This window comes from Propithecus coquereli, unplaced genomic scaffold (genome assembly GCF_000956105.1).
Source record: "Propithecus coquereli isolate 6110/MARCELLA unplaced genomic scaffold, Pcoq_1.0 Scaffold508, whole genome shotgun sequence".
Taxonomy (NCBI): Eukaryota; Metazoa; Chordata; class Mammalia; order Primates; family Indriidae; genus Propithecus; species Propithecus coquereli.
In genome coordinates this window covers 715574-739244 of record NW_012150930.1, presented here as the reverse complement: position 1 = coordinate 739244, position 23671 = coordinate 715574, and the positions used below count along the sequence as shown (strand labels likewise).

General features: G+C 33.5%; 1 protein-coding gene across 1 annotated transcript in view; it reads right to left on the bottom strand.

Annotated features, from left to right (window-relative positions):
- AKAP9 (A kinase (PRKA) anchor protein 9) overlaps positions 1 to 23671 on the bottom strand; it is a 221395-nt gene that overhangs the window by 76369 nt on the left and 121355 nt on the right. Inside the window, exons 13-19 of the mRNA XM_012656550.1 lie at positions 17279 to 17285; positions 16726 to 17085; positions 14884 to 15108; positions 13646 to 13786; positions 13052 to 13155; positions 10316 to 10521; positions 3892 to 4124 (exon numbers count right to left, since the gene is read on the bottom strand). Coding sequence (XP_012512004.1) covers positions 3892 to 4124; positions 10316 to 10521; positions 13052 to 13155; positions 13646 to 13786; positions 14884 to 15108; positions 16726 to 17085; positions 17279 to 17285 — 1276 coding nt within the window. The remainder of the gene's footprint in view (positions 1 to 3891; positions 4125 to 10315; positions 10522 to 13051; positions 13156 to 13645; positions 13787 to 14883; positions 15109 to 16725; positions 17086 to 17278; positions 17286 to 23671) is intronic.

Genomic DNA, 23671 nt, shown 5'->3' with positions numbered 1-23671 from the left:
TAGTTAGTAAATTTGTTTCTCATAGGGGTACAGGTTAGCAATCCTGAAATTACTTTGTCTATATTATAGTTGAAGAAATAAGTAAAAATACTGTAGATAATGAGAAGCTAGTTTCTCACTGTTGGAGAACAAAGTGACAAAGGAAAAGGGAAGGGGTAAAATGAATGCTGTGGTACTGGACTGGAGGCAGAGGTGTCAGTATGTACGTGTGGTTTTCTACTATACATGCAGATAGACAGATACAGGTGCAAAGGTTAGTATACATACATATATCTTCAAACTGTCCACTAAGAGGACCTAGAAGTAATGACATCCTAGTAATAATGAGCACATCTAGTACCCAGATCTTGGTTTCTAAATATTATTCTCCAATAAAAGGAATGTGGGCTCCTTGGAGAAGCAGTTGATTCTAGGGCTTCAGGGAAAACACAAAATGGGCCTGGAGCCTCCTGTAGTACAAATGCTCAAAAAAGTAAGCATTTTGAAAGGGCACAAAGGTCAACTTGAAAGAGTTCTCAATGCCAAAGCTGGAAAAAACTAAATAACTATAGTATTGTATTATAATCCACAGAATAAAATAAATAGCCATGAATCCATACTGATACTGGCTACGAAAATAAATAAATATGAGTGAACAGATAGCTCTTTATAGAAGAATTCCAATAAATAAATGAAGGAATGAGGAAAATAGAAAATCACCATTAGAACACCACAGTAATAATTATTGCAGGCAAGATCCACCAATGGATGCAAAAATCAGTGGGTGAAAGTTAAAGAAAAACAGAATATTTGCATAGCATCAAAGTATCTTCCCCACGACATTTACTAATTACAAAGAGAAAAATGGTAATATTACAGTTGAGAAACCCAGCAGATACCACAAGCAATCAAGATTAACATCAGCAGTAATAAGACACTGACATTACGTGCCTCCTGACAGGACACATAGAGAAGGGAACATCACTTTTGTGGTATTTCTATCCAAAGTGCATAAGCTTCACGTGTCATGAGAAAACATGCGACTAATTCAGATTGAGGAACATATTACAAAACAACTGACCAGTACTTTTCAAGCGTCAAGGTCACAAAAGATATAGACAGACTAAGGAATTGTCAGAGACTAGAGAAGACAAAGACAACATGAAAACTAAATACAATATGGGATTCTGGAATACCTTCTGGAATAGAAAATGGACACTAGTGGAAAAACTAGTGAAAACCAAATGGTTTGTAGTTTAATTAGTAGTATTGCACCAGTTTTAATTTCTTAGTTTTGACAGGTTATGACAGATGTTAATATTTGGGGAAGCCAAGTGACGGGTAGAGGGGAACTTTCTGTACTATTTTTATAACTTTTCTGTAAGTCTAAAATTATTTTAAAATAAAAGCTAAAAATTGTCCCCAACAACTCCCCATCTTATCAAGAATTAAATCCAAAGCTCTCTGTGATCTGGTTCCCAGTATCACTCGGATCTCCTCTTCCACGTTCTCGCCACTCTCCTCACTCTAGCTGCCGTGGCCTCTTTGTCAGCCACACGACAAGCAAACTACCACCTCACGGCCTTCATACTTGTTTCTTCACCTGAACATTCTTCCCCCATTTACCTGTATGGTGGTCTCCCACACTTCCTTAAAGAATATGCCTGAATATCACTTTATCAAAGAGGTCTTCCCTAATTTTTCTATATAAATGCTCCCTTCCCCTGTCATGCTCTATTTCCCTCTATTTTATTTTTCTTCACAACCGTTATCACCATCTCACATACTATGTATCACACATATTTATTTTTGGTCTCCACCATTAAACTATAAGCTCCCAAGAGCAGGGATTCTGTCCACTTTGTTCATTGCTGTACCTCTAATGCCTAGAATAGCAACTGTTATATAATAGGTACTCAAAAATATTGCTGAATGAATGACTGATTCATCTCAAGCATGAAGTCCTACAGTAAACTTTACTTGGTCCCTGCCTTACCCCAAAATGTCAGAGGCTGCTTTCTTCTCTAATCTCAGAATATCCTGTGCAGAGCTATTTTCCTGAATTTCTTTCACTGAAAGCACAAAGATATTTCAGCAGTGCCTACCTGCTGTTTTAGATTTTGTTATAATAAATGAAAAAAAAATCAAAAACCAAGGTTAAAAGGAAGTAGTCTATCACAAAGAAGAATCAAATAATGACACATTTAAGAGGAAACCGGAATATCAGTTATTTCACAGATATTACACACTATTTTGTGTCAATCTAAGTGACTATTAAAAATATTCTTCAGGTTCAAAATGATTTTAGTTATTAATTAATGAGAATGTTCTGAAGAGGTCAATGGCTTTAACCATCTATCCATGCAAGATTAATAAGTGAACTACAATTAGTTTAAAAGAAAGTTTTACAAAACTCCTATTCCTATTGTCTTAAAAATATAATTCACTTAAGAAATATCTCATTTTTATAACTTTTTATACCTAATGTCGATAACTAGTTCAACCTTTTATATAACAGCTATTAGTAGAACACTTCAAAATTAAGCCAGAACAACTCAATGTGAACATTATACTAATAATCTCAAGATTGGCGGGGCGTGGTGGCTGGCACCTATAATCCTAGCACTCTGGGAGGCCGAGGCAGGAGGATCACTAAAGGTTAGGAGTTCAAGACCAGCCTGAGCAAGAGCGAGACCCTGTCTCTACTAAAAATAGAAAGAAATTAGCTGGACAACTAAAATATATATATAAAAAAAATTAGCCGGGCATGGTGGTGCATGCCTGTAGTCCCAGCTACCTGGAAGGCTGAGGCAGGAGGATCGCTTGAGCCCACGAGTTTGAGGTTGCTGTGAGCTAGGCTGATGCCATGGCACTCTAGCCTGGGCAACAGAGCGAGACTCTGTCTCAAAAAAAAACAAAAAACAAAAAAAAACTAAATAATCTCAAGATCAAACGGTTCTCAAACTTTAGTGGTATCAGAATCACCTAAAGAATTTATTAAAACGAGTTGCTGGGCCCTAAAATTCAGTAGGTCTGGAGTTGGGCCTGAGAATTTACATTTTGAACATGTTGCCAAGTGATGTTGATGTTTCTGGTTCAGGGGCTGTACTTTGAGAAGTGTCTGCTGAGGGTGACTGCTCTACACAAAGCTTTTGTGATCTGTTCAGTGATATTTAAACTACAATAATACAGTAAAAGCTAAATAATATAGTGCTTATTTAGTATTTAACAAATTGAGAATAATGTGGAAAATACCATGGTCAGGCTCCTACTGTACTTTACTACCAGGTCAAATAAGCAAATAAATGGTTCTTATGAGCTGTGCTACTGGCCTGGGATACTTAATGTTTCTGGTGGATCTCAATACTTGATGTTGGCAGTAGTAACAGATTATGGAGAAGTTTCCCTCTCTAGTAGCCTATAAGAACAAGTAACCTGTAGGAACCACTGATTACTTCTGCTTTATTTACCATTTTCCATGGTGCTTATCAAAAGACAGATACTATATTGCATTAACTAAACTGTCCATAATTCACAATGGCATCAAGTAGTAGCAACAGTATTAACAGTGGTCAAGATCCAGTCAAAAGTATTTAAACAGGTCAAGAAAAAAAGCATTTAACAGTTGTTTTCATGGTATGAAAGAAAGTATAAATCACAGGAATTAAATACTAATATACTTAAAATAAAGAAAACACAAAACAAAATACAGGATCATGTACAAATTCAGGATAGAATCATCTATACTAAACAACTTACACAGAATAAAAGGGTTAATTATAACGCATATGCATTTAAGCTTTAAAGTGTTAAAAAGCGACCACTCAAAATGTCTAAATCAGCTCAGTTTACAGACTGGGGTAGCATATTATACTTCAAACTCAGAACACATTAACAATATAAGGAGATTACCTGACTACTAGTTTCACTTATGGCTTCTAGGAGTTTTTCAACTGCTGCTTGTAGTCGAGAGCTAATGTTCAGCATAAATTCTTCATTTTCAGGGTCTATTTCAGTTCCAGCAAAACCACTCCTCACAAGCCGTTGGGATAGCTCTGTTCCTTCCTCAGTTACTTTTGACCACATGCTACTGTCCTTTCTTGGCATATCACTTCCAGAATAAGAGGGTATGGATTCATCTGTTACTAGAATAATAATATTTTAAAGCCATAAGTTAATTACAATAACTATAACTTTAAAAGTTCCAAAATAATATGAAATTAAGCTTGAAATCATGAAAATTATAAAGTCTTTTAAAAACAGCATTGTGACAAAAGAAATACACAAACACAGAATGTAGTATTATTCAATAACCAAGTAAGAATGAAAAGAATAATGCTATGCTAACAGGACTTCGCAGGAATTAATATTTGGGTTATTTAGTATTTTTTCTTCGATAAAAACTTTTATGACAACTTTCAAGAGATACTAAATGTCCACCGTGTAGGGTTTGCTAAGTAATGTGGAAACATAGGTGATAAGATCTGGTTCCTATCCTCAAGGACTTTACAGTACAAGGAGTACATAGTTATATAAATAACTACAAGAAAAGAAAAACACTGTGTGATAGGATGTTCTAGGTGTATAGAAGCATAGAATAAGTGCATGAATTTGTCTGGAACAGACTGTTTTATTTTTGAGTCATCAAAAATACACTGTGTAGTATCGCCTGCTCCACCTACACAGTAAAAGAAACTAAGATCATTTTGTAGCTTGCTACTTTTGTAAGAGGTAGGGAAAAGATTAGACTGAGGAGCAGTTCTAATTTAACCTTGGACATTGTTATCCACACTATGCACACAAGCTTATATAAGCAGAAGATAAGCTTTGGAAATGTTTTCCCTAAATTAAAATAAAAGCATATAGATTATTCATCACTGCCATGGAATATTCATGCATGATAGCATGCTACAACTCAACAATAAAATTTCCTGAAGAGAAATGATCTATTATTACATGCAGTACATAACTGTTATCAGTAACTGTACAGAGTTAACAAACCAAAGGAAACTTTAATGTCCAAAAAACTTGGAATTAACATTCAGTTTGACGTATTTACACCCAGAATAACAGCTGTTTATTAGAACTCATCTTGCTAAAGTAGCTGGTACCACATGGAGTTCTCTCAACCACATACAGTAATGATATCAGATGCAGCTTCAGACACAAGATCTGAATTCAGCACAATATTCACTAAGCACCTCCTCTTTACCAGTCAATGGCTGAAGAGTCCAAAACTGCATTTCATGGCATGATTTTAAAAGTCTGCTATCATCCATAGGTTTATCTATCTAATTCTTGGTGTAACAACTAATACTATTTTCACTTTGTATTTTTGTTCCCCAAATTAAAAAAACACATCAACTACAATGGTATTTATTTTTATTATTCCATGTGTTCAAAATGCAATGCTCTGATAACAGAGATTAATACTTTATAAATATTTATGAATTCAAAATGATGTTGGAATTCAAAATGATGCTCAAGGTATAGCACAAGATATACTGCAAAATCACTAAATCAAAGTAATGTAACCTAGAAAATAAATATTTTTAAAGAGATTCTAGAAGACATATTGATAGTTTTTAGTTGGGTCTTAAAAAAACTAAAAATACTTACATTATATATAGCATCTTTATCTTTATCTGATACATTAAATGCATTCTAGTGACATTTTCTTTCTCACAGGTGCAGAAAATATGACAAATCTGGGGCCAAGGGAATAGTCTGACATGATGAGAAAGCTAAGTTTTATGGGGCAAAAATATGCGGAGAAGTAGAGATGAGATAGGAGGAAGAGCTAAAAAAAGGTAGCTGGAAAGTAGATTGGACTCAAGCTGTGAATGATCTTAAATTTTATAGGAACCTTGGTATTTATGCTATAAAAAATAGAAAGGGTAAATCATTTTTTAGGCAGGAAGAAAATATCAAATATGTGAATCAGGAAGCAAATTGTAGCAATGCAGACAGGTAAGCTGGAGAAGAAGAAAAGACTAGTTATAAAGCTATTTCAATTATCCAGATGAGCGGTGACAAGGACATGAACAAAGATGGTGGGGCTGTGGGGTGGGTTGGGAAAAGGCCTAGGTTGGAGACGACTGACTGTGTAAGACAAGGTAGAAAGAAAAGTATAAGATGACTCTGGATTTCCACCTTAGATGATTCTTAAATGACAGAGGAATCATTAAGAGAAATGCTAAAAAATCAGAAGAAAGTATATATAATAAGCATGAAAATGATTAGCCTGAAGTATTAATGGGAATTAATATGTGCAAATGAGTTAACTGTTGGAATTTTGGGTCTGCAGAGACTTTGGGGTCATTTCTAGCAAGGTTAGAGTTGAAACCTTGGAAGTGGATACGTTTGTGTTAGGAGTATATTTAGTGAGAAAAGGAAAACAAAGTTGGAGGCTCTGTATATTATAAGCTAACAAAAGACCCTGTGTTAAAAGAATATGAGAGAGACGCAGGAGAGAGACGTTCCAGGAGACAAGAGAACATTTCAAAAAAAAAAAGAAACTGGGATAATGTTATCTGTCTTCTGTCTAGAAAGACAAACAGGATGAGGACTGAGAAGACGCTATGGATTTGACAATTGGGAGGTCACTGTTGTCCTCTGTGAGAGCAGCTTTGGTACTAAAGGAACAGAAACCAAAGGTGGCGAATGCAGGAGTTAGTCTACTCTCTCAACAAGTTTGCTGAAGTTTACCTTGAGCAGGAAGCAAAGCTGAGAACAATCAATATTACCTTTTTTTTTTTTAAGGCAGTATGAAGATAACGGCATGTTTTAGATATAGAGAAGGAATCAATGGTGAAGAAAAGATTGAAGATATTATAAAGTACATGAGAGCAAATCTCAAGCACAAAATACAGAAAACATGTGAAACAAAGCAGCTTATAAAAGGCCACTGAATATCAGTTTTTTGAAATGACTAATAAAACAAATAGACATTCAAGTACCTAGGTGAAGAAGTCAACTTGCTTAATGTATTTTATTAATAACATTTTGAAGATATAAACACTCTGACATAATCTGAATAATATATTCTGATGAAGAAAAAGAATTTTTAAAAATTCTTATGACATAAAGGAATGAGAGAAACATCAAGTTTACATTTTATTTATAATAACTAGTCTTCAGGGGGAAAAAATCATAAGATAACATAAATCAGCAGGGTAATTTCACAACATGCCAATAATAATATTAGAATAGCCAGTTTGGTAAATAGAATCAATTCAGATTGGCTAATCACTCAGATCTATGCCTTAAACATAGTAAATGATGGTTATTCAAGTCCTTTAGTCATTTACTTTATGGATTTTATCATGTTCTTTTCCGGATAGATAACAATAAATTCCTCAGATTAAAGCAGGATGGACAATACGAGACAGTCTTCCTTGCCCCAATGGCTCTCTGAAGATCCCTATAGCTCCAACTGGAAACCTGTAGTTTAACCCTAGTATCTGAAAGTTGAGAAAACTGTACTGAAGCCATGGGAGATTTAAGAGATTTGCCCAAGGTTACAGTGAGCCAGTAAAAAACCAAAGCCTTCTGATTACTAAGCCACCATTCTTTCTACAAGATCACCCTACTTCAAAAGGAAGCTGCAGAAAACGAGATTTGGTCCCCAACTTCCTATAGAAAAGGTGAGCATTCTACCAGTGAACCATGACAAAGCAGACTTAAAGGAAATTTTCTTCTAACACAGCCTGGGGAACTCATTTTTATGAACTGATCTAATATTCACTCAGGCTCGAGTGATCTCACATTGGCTCAAAATCTCCCTTCAATTTCATAAACAAGTTTACTCTTATAAGGAAGCAAACATTAGTAAATCAGTTATTTATTTTTTTGAGTATTAACAAGTCCATACATGTTTAAAATCTAAACAAGTTCAGACTTGAAGACTGAAAATAGATTACAAATGTTAAAAGAAAAAGTCATATATAAAAACTGAAAAGCAAGTCACTTCATAATCAGATTAAGACAATTTTTGTCATGTGAAATAACACATAAATCTTTCAAAAAGGTATGTTAGTTTTTAATAATAATGCTTCCACTAAAAATATAAAGGAATGTCAGAAAAAATTCTTACATATGGAGCACAGTGTTAGTACAACATTAAAGCCAATTAATTTCTTCAAGATCTAAGAAAAAATTCAAAGTTTTAAATTACAAATTCTATTAATTCAACATATCCTTTAAGATGCAAGATAGGTCTAATAAGTGTCCCCTGAAGATACTGGTGGCCATCCTAATTTTATTAGTAAGACTAAAACACCATTGCTAAACATAAAGACATAAAAGATTGAGTTAATTAAACGGAAAGTGCACATTGTAACTAATGATGCTGATACCAGCAAAATTATCTCTGCTACAATATTCTATATATTGTATTTCTTAACTGGGGATTTAACTTTTCCTTTTGTATCTTAATTATTATTCTTTCAGAATCAGTCAACACTTAAATAATTAAAATTTTAAAGGGCTTAATTGATTGAAATATATATAAGGTGGTTTTAAGCAAGATATTAAGTACTATGACTTTATCTTGCCTTCAATGGGAATCTCAGTGCTTCCTTCACTAGACTGTGAATTGCTACAAAGCAGAGCACGTAGAGAAACTGCTCAATAAATTTTTGTAAAATTGAACTGATAAAACTGCTTATAATTAAAAACTCTATTACTGGATATCTTAAAATAAGATATAGACACACTTCATCTATATTGGCAGATTTAGATATAACTATGCGAGAAAGTAAGCTAGTGGATCAGATGTCCTTTTAGGTCTGCTTTCTCACAGAAAATGAACATAAACAATCCTTCGCGCTTGAGTTAAATTACCAATTTATTACTTTTTATAACTATGGGGACGCTGCTCTGGAAGCGAGTTCATTGCCTTTTAAGAAACGTTGTTTGCTAAATACTTCAGCAATCATTTTGAGAAATATCTAAGAGAACTGCTAACAGAAAGGCACAAAATATTTTTGTAATCTACAGAATAGTCCTCAAAGTGTTTTTTGAATATAGGAGTCAATCTAGTCTGGGTCTTACCAGTAGAACAGTAAAATCTCTCCCTAGATGGTTAAGTGAAACTAGTTTATAAAATTATTGAGTAAAAAGCATAATTTGACAAACACTTTTACAATTAGACCAAGAAAATATTACCTAATTCTTCTCTAAACATTAAGGTCCATGTGTAGAAATAAATTAGCCCTTGATTCAGAGTGCTTAATTTGAAAGGAAGGTTTAAAATTCAGTATTATTTCAGCTCTTATTTTACTAAAAGCGGTTTTTAAAATTATCTTCAAATTCAACTAAGGTGTTTTTAAACCAATTTCATTTAAAATTCCAAATCAAGCTTTTCTTTGTACTTAGAATCCCACTACTGGCCAATTTGGAATTAGGTAAACCTTCTGTAAGTGGGTAATTTCTTCTCATTTCTATACATAAAATTTAGAAAACAGAATGTTCTTCAAAAATTATAAAAACTGGCATTTCAGAAGGTCTTCCTCTAACTGGGGAGAAGTGCTTGGGTGTGGAATGGTAGTGAACTGTGGGCTTGACCTTCTGACCCAAGAGTCCAGACCCTATCTTTCTCCATCTCACAAAACTGTTCTCCTCCCCTTTTGATTTCCTGATTCACTCTCCGGACAAGGAATTGAAAAAACAAGAGTAAATGGAGGTCGGTAATGCAATGGTAAAAAACTGAAAAAAGAGCTAAGCTGACATAGCTGAAGGAAAACAAAGATAAGGAAGATGCCTATGTCATGTCAAGACCTAATCTGTGGATCTACATGCATTCTGTCATATTTCAAACCACTTTTCCAAAAGAAAGGACCTAGCAGAGGATAGTCCAAAGACCAAACCTTTGGTTTCTCATTAAAGACTTTCTTCTAACCATCTCAACAGGTACGTAAAACTGGTGCTAGATTCCTAAAAGCTCTTTATTTCTAACCTTTCCTTAACTAATAGGTGGTTTCAAGATGTCATCCATACCCCACAGATATTGTTAAGAGTCCTGAATGCTGATGTGGAATTTTTCTTTTATTGGTGGAGAAGCTGGAAGCCTGGTTTACGGAGGCACAGTAGCAACCCTAGGTAGCTTGAGCATGCGCTAATGTGTACATGACAACTCTAAGACACCCACTTGCAAATGCTATACAGTAATAGAGTTTGAGAAGAATGGCTCTAATGTATTTGTGTTTGGAGGTCCAGTTGCTGGAAAATATTTGAATATTTTCCCTTTTATATTTTCAACACATAGCAAAGCACCTTGAACTCAGCAAGATTTGTTGGAGATGATGACTGCTTCAACAGCATATAAAACTAGTACCTCCTGTGTGTTCCTCATGGACACTTGACTTTACAGAAGGCTCCGCTTCTGATCTCCAAATCAGGCTGGCACATGACTGGCCTTTACTAGATCTATCTAGAATCCCAAGGACATGGCGACCAATTGTTTCTTCAACAGCTGCTGTTGTCTTTACAACTTCTAACAGGATCTTCAGAAGTCTGTTATTAGCTTTCTGGAGGGCATATCTGTAAAGAAACATTTATTAAAATGTTCAATCTTTTTAAGCATACACTTTATGTCCTACAAAAAATGCACTGAAAAATAATTTGAAGAAAAATATATGATCGTCTCTATTAAAATAATATGCAATACTACCTACAACAAAGTACTTCTTGTTTTTGATTTATTTTATAACTATATTATAAAATGATTTGTTTACTTCTGAAAAAATTTTGGCTAATCAGTTTAACTATATCATTTTTAAAAAATGTGCAGCATTTAATTGACTGGAAAGGAATCAAATAACTAAACTTTTAAGCTAGTTGCCAGGTTAAAAGAAAATTTTAAGGAGATTAAAAAATTTAAGTTTTAAAAAGTATGGTAGTACCAAAGTAATATGCAAGTTATTGAGTTGGTTATACTGTTCATGGTTATTCATATATATTTTGTACAATTATATCTTTTTATGTATCAAACATAAAAACAAATTTTAAAACATAATTTTAAAACTTCATCAGAAAAAAATATGTGGTAGTATTTCTACAACTTAATGGTGATGAACTAGATACTTAAATTACAAAAAGTAATAGGCAGAGACCAATTTTTAAAAAGGTCTGTAGTGAAATTTCACTATCTGCCGACACCAGAGAGAATATCACAGGCTGTTTTTATTACATCTGCTCCAGAGACAAAAATGTCTCAAGTTACACCACACTCATTTCACCCAGTAGAAGAAATCTATTTTTGACTAAATAGAATTAATGGTATGTCTTTTTAAAAATATATTCTTATTTTTAAAAAATTAGAAAATACTGCTAACTATCCACCAAAAAAACTCAGCACTCAGTTAGTACTAACATTTTAATGGTTACATTTCTAGACTTTACACCTCCTCCGTCTCTCTCATAAATATATATATTTTTACAAACAAAAATGGGATCACTCTGAAAAATGAGCTTTTGTATGTTTTCTTTTTTGCTTAACATGAACATTTTTCCATGTTAAGAAAGGTACTTGTATAAATGGTGATTCAGAGGATTACTTAATTAATTTTCTAAAGAACTAAAGAACTCTCTTAAGAGCTTAGTTCAACAAAGGTACTACACATCAGCAAACTTTACACTTTATATGTGTAGACAAAATAAGAGACTTTCATGGTAAAGGTCCTCTGCCTTAAGACAGTTAACTTCACATTGTAGGAGATTACTAACAATCAGGTTAAAGGATATCTGTTTTCACAAGCACATGACACATCTATTTTAAGACAAGATATAAAGGGAGAAGTTTTCCTTTAGTATTTGTCAAGTGAAACAGTTCTATTTTTGTACCTAGATCAAGTTCTCTGCTTATATAATCAAGAATACTAAAAATAAAACTCTAAATAATTTAGTTAGTAGGAAGTCAAAGGTTTTATTTCCTTAACTTTTTCTGAGGTTCTGTTCAAGCCCCATCCCCTAGGATAAGAGTAATGTAAAAATATTTCTACTTAAGAAAAATGATTAAAATTAATATGATGGTAAAAAGAAATAAAGATATTCATTTTGTTAGCACTCGCTATAAAAATTCCTAAAGATTAAATATTGCATAATTTTCAAAAGATACCAATTAAAAATAAATAATATAAAATAAACATTTTGTTTATTTTATATTGCCATGGTAACTCTAATTTTCATACACTGTCTTTCTTGTTTGAGTTCCATACTGACTGCGTTCCATACTGATGATCCAATGGGGAAGCCAAAATCTTAGGGGCCAAATTCCTCCATGCAAGCTGAGGAAGGAGGTTAGGAGGACACAAAGAGGGTTGACAGTCACAGAAATTGGAAAAGGAGGAAATTAAGTTAGTAAATATTAGTTTTAACTTAAAATTAAAGAAATTATCTTCATTTGAATAAAATAAATTTTAAAATATTGTGCTTAAAGTCCTTAATATTAATGTGGGATAACTACTCTCATTTAACATTTTACATTTTTATATTAATCTCTGAAAATCAAAGTAAGGAAAAGCTTTGCTAAGATCAGGTAATTAATTTATTCCTTTATAAAACTAGGATATGGATTAAAAGTTGTCATCTGTTATGTAGTATAATGCATGAAAGAAGCTAAATGTGAAATGTTTATAGTTATAGTAACTTTTTTGCTCAGCACAAACCAGGAAATAGCTTACATTGAAAACATGTCCATACAGTCAAGGAATAAAATAGGAAAAAAGGATGAATAAAGTTCACAAGTAGAACTGTGTTTTTAGATACAAAATGACATACAAGAATAAAATTAATCAAGAAAGATTCACTATCCAAATACCTTAACATTTAAAGTATGTCATTAATATCCAATCAAAAATTATATATATACAAAAGATTTTTTTAAAATGTGTCTGTTTAATGATCAAAAATTGATAATCCTTTATATACTAAACATATATGGACATGTTTAATACATATATAGTATGATGGTTTTTAAGACAAAGTATAAATGTATAAGATAAAAATGAGGACAAATAAAGTTTACTACATTGAAACAACCATTTTAATTCAGTTTGTACATTTTGTATACCTTTCATTGGACAGAATATCAGAAGGCACATCTTCAGGTTTTCTGTCCAATTCCTTTTCTTTAAACGTCTGTTCCTCAACTTCCTCTTGACTTTCATTTCCATTCTGTTTAGGTTTGTATAAAGGTAAAGAGGAGAAGACAGAAAGAAAACCTGTCATCTCGGAAGTAGCATGTCATTCTTCTATACTGGTACAAGGTAAAATAGAAACCTCTGTGCACAAAACTGATACTGCTTGAAATAATATTTAACTGTATCTTATCAGGAGATTAGCGTTATAAAAAAAGATGAAACATTCTAGCGCACAGATGAAAAAAATTTTTATGGGTTCAAACTAAATGCATGCCATAGTGCAACAATAAAGTTTGTTAGTTTGCTCCTTGGTGAAACAATAGTTGCTGCTATAGCAATGCCAGATTCAAATTACCTTAAATGGAACATAAGGTATTTTGACTCTACCTACCTTACATGTAAGCAATCACAAATACGTTAAGCTCAACACCTACAAAAAATACATCTCACATCACCAACAAAGACAAACAAATCCTACTGAATTGTAGATCCATTGCTCCTAGGTGGGCCAAAGTCCATACTACCTGTGTTTGCGTACTGCTGTTGCGCAGCTCACAACACAGCTTCTCTCTTCCAGCTAAAGACAGCTGCTTTAGTGCTTCCAGCTCCTCTAAAAGCACCCTCTCTCTCTCTGAAACCAGGTTTTCATTATCTATGGAAGATCTCTAAATAAGAAAAAAGGTCATGAGAGAATATTGTTTGCGATAGAAGAAAAGAGCAGAAATATTAAGCATATTTCTTTTAACCCCCTGGAACCAACAGGCCCTGGTTTTACCTATGATTTATATTCCATTATAAGGGGTTAAAAGCATATACAAAGTTCAATGCAAAATTTGAAACTTTTAGGAAAAAAGCCTAGTCAGAAATTTTTGCAGTTTAATTAATATTTTAATGTCAATTTTGCATTGAAAATTAAGAAGTCTGAATTTACAAAATGCAATGAAGAAAAGCAAAATTAGCTTTTCCAAATTATATGTTTTATGCTCAACTCCCAATTTTCCTATTAATTTATGCTTGGAGAGATACATATATATTAAGAGTTATTTCACATATCTTCTTTTAGCTTTAGTTTTCATAATTAAATTCACTAAATTTGTTTTCATAAAAACTTCTACATAAATATTTCTTGCTTTTCTGCAATGATTTTGTGAGTATATTTTATACAGCAATTGACAAGAATTCAGCTCCCAAATACCAAGGAATATTTAAATTTAGTCAAGAAAGGGATAAGAACATTATATAAATTTGCATTTCTCAAATTAAGAAGAGATGTTTCTCTGGAGAAAGTTTCAGAAACATACAACTTCATAAGCTTTTCATTCATGATTAAAAAGATGGATTATAGATAGATAAAGGTAAACCTTAGAGATGCTAACTGGTAGACTCACAAAACTATAAATATATACGGGAATACTGAACGATAGCAACTGAATACTGGAGCACCTCAGCACAAAGTCGTTCCAAATTTTTCAAAGAGTTTTTGCTATGTATGGTCAATGAAATGATTTTTTAAAAAAATTTACCTTGTAGCCACTTTTCCAGTGCCTGAAAAGTTAAATAAAATGATAGAAAGACAACAGACACTTCAAGGTTGAGTTAGGTGTTCTTAACCAGATCTAAAGCTGTTGTGCTGGTGGAGTGTGTTCCTTATGTTAAATATATGTAGTTTGTCCAGATCTTGGCAAAAAAAGAAAAATTTTAAAGGCTACATAAAGTATATTGCTATTTAAATAGGGAAGAAAAGGGACTTTAAGTGCCATACCTGGGCTAACTGTCTATTTAGTCTTTTAATCTCTTCTTGTAGCTGTTCCTGGTCTTCTCGCTGTCTCTCCATCTGTCGCATGTGTGCCTGCCTTAATAGTTCTGTTGCCTGTTGATGTTCTTGGTATTGTCGCACAAGTTCCTGCCTCATATCTTCCAACTGCTCTTCATTTAACATTAGCTGTCTAGAAGCATCCATGCTTGATACCGAAATCTCATCATGGATCTTTAATGGTAAAAAGAAAAAAAAAATTCAACCATAACACATTTTGTGGAAATCTGCCAGCATGGATATTTTAAATAAATACGAAAGCAATTCTACTACTAACCCATACAGCACCTGATATTTTATTATTATTAAACAAAAACATAATTTCCTAAAAGGAATTTTTCTTAATTATAATTTCAATACAACATGAAGTTAATTTATTATCATTATAATATGTTATTTTCCAAAAGTAAAGTAGCTATTTATCGATTAATTTAGATATAATCTAATTCTAAGGGAGGAGAATAAAGAAAGATACTCAAGATTCCTTCTACTCTGGCCGGGTGCGGTGGCTCACGCCTGTAATCCTAGCTCTCTGGGAGGCCGAGGCGGGCGGATTTCTTGAGCTCAGGAGTTCGAAACCAGCCTGAGCAAGAGCGAGACCCTGTCTCTACTAAAAATAGAAAGCAATTAATCGGACAACTAAAAATATATAGAAAAAATTAGCCGGGCATGGTGGCGCATGCCTATAGTCCCAGCTACTCGGGAGGCTGAGGCAGGAGGATCGCTTGAGCCCAGGAGTTTGAGGTTGCTGTGAGCTAGGATGACGCCATGGCACTCTAGTCTGGGCAACATAGTGAGACTCTGTCTCAAAAAAAAAAAAAAAGATTCCTTCTACTCTTAATGAAGCTATAACTCCCATTACTCCTCCTGACATTTTATGATGGGAAAATAATATAAATGGAGTATTTATATTTTAAAATTAAATTTATGAAACAAGAAATTTTACCTATTTATTTTATGCAGTGGTTATCACAGTGCTACAGAAAACTGCTTGATAAAAAATAATTTTCAATACATTTTATCTGGAAATAAAAGTTTTATATTTCAGTTTCTCATACTTAGAAGAAATCAACTCCTTAACCAGTTCTACGAATTCCTGAAGAGATACTACTTAAACAAATCATTCTGCCATGAACAACTGCCCCCAGTAAATTAAAGAGGTTTTCATGAACATCTCACAGTTTTGCATTCCATGAAGAGTTAACAGTTTTATTTGAATATTCCTCTGAATAAGACATAACCTATCCTGAACATTAATAAAATTTTTAATTTAGATAATGTTAAAACAAATAGGATTTATTATACTTTCTGTTAAGGCAGCAAACAGTTGAGGTATAGACACAGAAGAGATCTTTCATTAATGAATAAGAAAAAGAAAACTAGTATATAGATAGTAAATTGCTTTAAACTGTCTTCTTAAATAGGTAGTTATTTCCCTGTAATGTTATGTTTAATTAAGCGAATCATTTCTTCACAGATATTGCCAAACTGTAGTATAATTAATCTTAAATTGGGTGAAACAGAATTAATGCAGGTATAACTTACAATGAGATTTACCATGTACAATGTCTTTAAGACAAACAAGAATACTATGAACCAGACTTGTTTTATTTAATATTAAGTCACTTATCCATATTTCTTATAATTAATAAAATGAAATAATAATGTGAATTATAAAGTCAAGACTAGATTTGATACTTTCCTCATCTATTAAGCAGCCTTAACTGCTAATATTTCATAGAGAAGGAAGTCACAATTTTTTATGTCTTTTCTTCAAGGAGGCATACTTACAGATTCTCTGACTATAAATGTTTTATCTTTGGAGAACATTTCTTCTGAAATAGTCAGCTGATAGTCCTTTGATTCTAGCATATCATCAAGATCATCATTATTCGACAACAAAACTTCCTTTCCATCTTCTCCTAACTCTTTACTAAGTGGCTTAAATTCTTCTTTAAATTTCATGTCTGTTACCTCAAAAGTCTGAAAACCAACTTGACCCTGTGATAATTTCATTTCGTTAAAATAATGTGGTTCTTCCTGCTCACAGAGAGGATGTGCTTGTTTTGGTACTGTAGTATTTTCTTTTCCCCCAGATATTCTAGATAGTTCAGTTTGTTGAGCAAATGCAATACTCATTGACACAATGACCTAAAGAAATAAACAGGAAAGAATTAGATTTATAAATACCATAAGGAATTTAAAAAGTCATGACTCAAAATTAGATGAATTAGAAAAAGCATGGCCTCATGGTTTTAAACAAAGAGAAATCTTATGATAAAGTGATAAAGAGATAAAGATACGCTATTTTACAATGAATCTAGTGTCAACGTATTTATTTTACTGCTTGCCTTTAAAATAAAAAAGAAGTAAAATTTTTTCTTACTACAACACCAATAAATGTTCAGCACAAAAATCAGAAAATAAAAGCCCTATATCTCTCTCTTCAAAGAAAATCACTATAAACTTAATAAATATTTTCCCAAACCTCCTTCCTCTTCACATATATAGATAGGAATAGATATGCATTTTCCTACAAAAATGTAATCATACTCTTAATATTATAACCAGTATTGATAGCTTAACTATAGTAAATATCTTTTCAAGTCAAGAAATACATTTCTATATAATTTCTAATCGGTTCAAAGTTTCACAGTTTATACAGATGTACTATAAGTTTATTCGATCAATTCTCTTTTGTTGGACATTTAGACTGAGTCGATTTTTATATTTTAAACACCATTGTGATGAAATCTTTATAATTATATCATTGTGCATATCCTTTCTTATTTCCTCACAATAAATTTCCAGAAGCAGGACACTTGGTTTATATGATTACTAAGTATGAGCAAATGTTTCAATATTCTCTAATTTGACTTTTCACTACCATTAAGATCCTGAATCCCTGCTTATTTTAGTGCCCCTAGCACTGGTACTTAGAAATTCTGACTAGTAGCCTTGGCTCTGACAAGTCCCTATGCCTTTGAGAACCAACTGTATCAATAACTTTATTTCAAGTCCTTTCTCCATAGATAATTTGAGGGAAGCCTGGCTGTCATAATCCTGGAATAAACTATGCCTGTGGGTAGAAACCTTTATGCCTACTGACCATTAGCCTTCTCTGTTTTCCTCATTGGTCTGGAACATACAAATGGGCTTAATGCACAGGATAAGCATGCCTGAGGTTAAAAACTTTTGTACCTACTGACCTTCAGCCTTCTCTAACTGTTTTCCTTGTTGGTCCATTTCATATGTCTGAACTTTTGCTTTAAAGTCTTGAATTTGACTTGCCTATCTGGGATCCTGATTCCCACCTGTTTCCAGCTAGCCTCCTTCCTCCCAGATGCTACATTCTCCAGCTGCTGAATGAAGTTCTGCTTCAATAAAAATTATACTGATAATAGCAAGAACAACAGCAATAAAAGCAGCAATAATCAATTAGTAAGCCCTTGTATTATTTAATTTAATCCTCATTTACTACCCCAATTTAATAGATGAGGAAACTAAGGAGAGAGAGAGAGATTAAGTAATTTGACTCCAAAACACAAAGCAAAAAATTACGGCAGCGGGGGCTCAAAATCCTGCAGTCTTACCTAAGCTCACCTCCTAAAATGTAACATTATAAAATTACCTCCACAGCTAAATGAATCTATCTAGAAGTATAATACTACAACTGACTTAGGAAGAATAATTATAATATTAATAGCCAATGCTAAGAAAAATGAAGTGCAGCAAGATTAGAAACTATATTGAACCTAAACATCTGTACCCCCATAATATCCTGAAAAAAAAAATACAAAAAAAAAAAAAAAAAGAAACTATATTGAAGGTCATATATTTAATAAATTTTAGAACAGAGATTTGAATCAAAGAGTGTCTAACTATAGAGCTCCAGTACCTTAAACACTACCTGTTATGCTGCACCTGCCCAGATAATTCCACTACTACATTTTACCTGCCAAACTGGACCTCCTGGATGCCTATGGTAGCTTGGACAGAACCAGGGTTTGGTAGAAATTTTCTAAAAAACTGTCAATTGGAACACATGCAGATTACAGTAAAATGTCAAAAGAGATGAAAGAATTAGTTAACTAGGCAATACTCTTTAACAAAACATATCTTTAACCTTCTCTAAACAGTGGTCAAGACCTTAAGACTGAGTTTTGCCTTAATTTCCTGTCTTATTTTATTTTATTTTTTTTGAGACAGAGTCTTGCTCTGTTGCCTGGGCTAGAGTGCTCTGTTGTCAGCCTGGCTCACAGCAACCTCAAATTCCTGGGCTCAAGAGATCCTTCTGCCTCAGCCTCCAGAGTAGCTGGGACTACAGGCATGTGCCACCATGCCCGGCTAATTGTTATATATATATTTTTAGTTGTCCAGATCATTTCTTTCTATTTTCGTAGAGACGGGGTCTCGCTCTTGCTCAGGCTGGTCTCGAACTCCTGACCTTGAGCGATCCACCCGCCTAGGCCTCCCAGAGTGCTAGGATTACAGGCATGAGCCACCGCATCCGGCCTAACTTCCTGTCTTGAACCCAATCTGCCTCTTTGTCTCTTCATACTGAGAATATAACATGAGAAAATAAAAAGATTAAAAATATGAAAGAGAAGCAAAGAGATATGAAGGATAGAGTGAGAATGTTCAACCAAAATCTAATCAGAGTTCCAGGAGGATATAATAGGGAGAAATGGAAAGGAACTATTTCATGAAATAATGGCTGAGAATATTTACAGAAGACACCATTGCCAAGATTCAAGAAGACCAATGAATTATAAGGATGACAAATAAAGAGAACACCAAAATCAAAATGAAGATCTTAAACGTTTTCAAAGAAAAAAGATGTATTACCTAAAACAGAACTGGACCTTCTCAGAAGAAATAAATGAAGTCAGACGAAAACAGCAGAATATTATCATAAAAACAACTGTCAAACCAGATTCAAATGGTCAATATAACTAACTTTCATGGGCAAAATGAAGAACAGAGTTTACAACTAACAGATGATCAGTAAAAGAACTTCTAAAGGATTTCCTTCAAAAAGTAGAAATATCCTAAAAGGAAGGTTTAAGATACAAAAAGGATTATGGCATTAAAATTTTTCTATAGATATGTGGGTAAATCGAAATACTGATGTGGTATAAAGAAAGATTGTATCTAAATTGTGGAATAACAAAACACAGACAAAGACTTGTGATTTCACACAGCATAAAGACCACCATGGCCTCTCTCTCCCACTGATTACAACTAAAAACTCTGAACAAAATACAAAAGCAACCACTTAAAAACTCTGAAAAGTAAACAAAGGCAAGGAGACTGCAGAATAGAGTCAAAACTTGGAAAATGGTGAAACAGAGCTTGTAGTCTGAAGCTAACTGGTTGACTGCCTATAGTTTTTTAAAAATCACATTCTTCAGAGGATTATAACAAGATCCCAGAGTGTATACAACATATTTAAAACATTCAATATACAATTCAAAATTAGGTGACATATAAACTCACTGTCAGCAGATCTGCTCTAAGAGAAATGCTAAAGGAAGTTTTTCAGGCTGAAGGGAAATATGAGAGGGAAACTTGAAATTTAAACAGGAGAGAACACACTCTTTTCAAGTACACATAAAACATTCACCCAGATAAGACTATATTTTGGGCAATAAATTTAAAAGAACTGAAATCATACAAGGTATGTGGTCTGACCACAAAGAAACTAAAAATTAATGTATTAATTAACCAAAAACAGGAAATTATCTGAAAATCCCAAAGATGTGGAAATCAAACAACACATTTCTAAATAACTCATGAATCAAAGAAGAAATAACAGGGGAAATAATATATTTGAATTGAATGAAAATATGTGGAATGCAGCTTTAAGCAATGTTTACAGGGAAATTTAACATTAAATGCATGTATTAGAAAAGAAGAGACTGCGTGCAGTGTGGCTCATGCCTGTAATCCCAGTGCTTTGAGAGAACAAGGTGGGAGGACCACTTGAGGCCAGGAGTTTGAGACCAGCCTGGGGAACATAGTGAGACCTTCATCTCTACAAAAAACTAAAATATTAGCTGGTGGTGGTGGTGCACGCCTACAGTCCTAGCTAGTCAGGAGGACTGCTTGAGTCCAGGAGTTTGAGGTTGCAGTGAGCTATGTGATCTCACTACTGCACTCCAGCCTAGGCAACAGAGCAAGATCCTGTTTCAAAGAAAAGAAAAAGAAAAAAGACAAGAAGAAAGATCTTTTAAAAAAACTAGGAAAAGAAGAGCAAATTAAAATTAAACCCAAAGCAAGGCGAAATAAAAAAGATAAAGAGTAGCAATCAATGAAAATAAAAAAAAAACTCCAATGAAACCAAAAGCTGGACATTTGGATTGAAACTATCAATACAACTGATAAACCTCTAGTCAAACTAACAAACAAAAACTTGAGAAAGTAAGGATAACACTACAGCTCCCACCAACGTTAAATGGCAAAAAGAATACTACAAATTATGTACATAAATTCAACAGCTTAGATGAAAAGGAACAATTCTTTGAGTAACACAATCTAACAATGGTCACTCCAAAAGAAATAGATTACCTGAATAAAATTAAATCTATTAAACAAATTGGATTCATAGGTTAAAAAAATTCCAACAAAAAAACTCCAGCCCTGGTTGCATTCACTGGCAAATTCTACAAAATATTTAACGATGAAATAAAATCAATTCTACACAAATTCTTCTGGAAAACAGAAGAGGTAATACATTGCAACACTTTACGAGACCAGCATTATTCTGATATCAAAACAAAAGACATCACAAAAAAAAAAAAACAGATAATATTCTCCATTAACACAGATACGAATATATTTGATCCAATAGTAGCAAATAGAATCCAGCAATATATTAAGGGAAAGTGACATCTCCAAAGGGTCATGAGGAAATGTTTGGGGGTGATCAAAACGCTTTATATTTTTGATTGTACTGTTGGTTTCACGACTGTTAACACTTGTTAAAACTCACCAAATTTTGCACTTATAATTGGTGAATACCATATTATGTAAATTATACTTCAGGAAAGATAATAACAAAGAATACCAAAAATGTGATCATATACTTAGACAAAGGAAGCTGTTGAAATTTTGAAAAACTGGTATCATAAAGATCACTTTGTTTTGTATATGCATTTAGATGAGGAAGGAATGACAGAAATGATTATAAGAACTCTAGTTTGGAAACTAAAAAAAACAGACTTGCCTATATCATGTTATTCTCTCCTTTCCCTTCACTATAATGTTTAATAAAATTCCACCTCTGGTTACAATTAACTATCTACATACTCTGTGTCTCTATAGCTGTACTTAACAGAGGAGGAAAAAAAATCCAACCAAGCTGACTGGTTTCATTTTGAATTCATAATCACTACCCTCAACATGGGCACTTAGTGATACTGGGCAATTCTATTGCATTTCCCCAGTCTTTTCCATCTCTCATTCCTTCCCCTAGGCAGCCCTTTTCTCTCTCCTTAGAAAACCCTACCATGCTCGCTCATGGATCGGCAGAATCAACATTGTTAAAAATGTCTATACTACCTAAAGTGATCTATAGATGCAATGCAATTCCTATCAAAATATCAACATCATTTTTCGCAGATCGAGAAAAAATAATTCTATGCTTTGTATGGAACCAGAGAAGACCCTGTATAGCAAAAGCAATCTTAAGCAAAAAGAACAAATTGGGAGGCATCAACCTACCAGACTTTGAGCTATAGTACAAGGCTATAGTAACAAAAACAGCCTGGTACTGGCACAAAAACAGAGACATAGATCATTGGAACAGGACTGAGAACCCAGATTTAAAACCATCCTCATATTGCCATCTGAGCTTTGACAAAGCAGACAAAAATATACACTGGGGAGAAGAATCACTATTCAATAAATATGCTGGGAAAATTGGATAGCCACATGCAGAAGCATGAAACTGGATTCGCACCTCTCACCTCTCACAAAAATCAACTCACAATGGGTAATAGACTTAAACCTAAGACATGAAACCGTAAGAATTTTAGAAGAAAATGCTGAGAAAACTTACAGACATCGCCCTAGGCAAAGAATTTATGAAGAAGACCCCCAAAGCAATCACAGCAATAACAAAAATAAATAAATGGGATCTGATCAAATTAAAAAGCTTCTGCACAGCCAAGGAAACTGTCATTAGAGTGAACAGACAACCCAGAGAATGTGAGAAAATATTCGCATGCTACATGTCCAATAAAGAACTGATAACTAGAATCTATACAGAACTTAGGAAAATCAACAAGAAAAAAACAACCCCATTAAAAAGTGGGCGAAGGAAATGAACAGAAACTTCTCAAAAGAAGATAGACTAATGGCCAATAAACATATTAAAAAATGTTCAATGTCTCTAATCATCAGGGAAATGCAAATCAAAACCACAATGAGATATCACTTAACTCCAGTGAGAATGGCTTTCATTAAAAAGTCCCAAAACAACAAATGCTGGCTTGAATGCGGAGAGATAGGAACACTCATACACTGCTGGTGGGGCTGCAAATAGTACAACCTCTATGGAAAGTAATATGGAGATAAAGAACTAAAAACAGAACTACCATTTGATCCAGCAATCCCACTACTGGGCATCTATCAAAAGGAAAAAAAAAATCATTCTATAATAAAGACATGTGCACATGAATGTTTATAGCAGCACAATTCACAATTGTAAAGATGTGGAAACAACCCAAGTGCC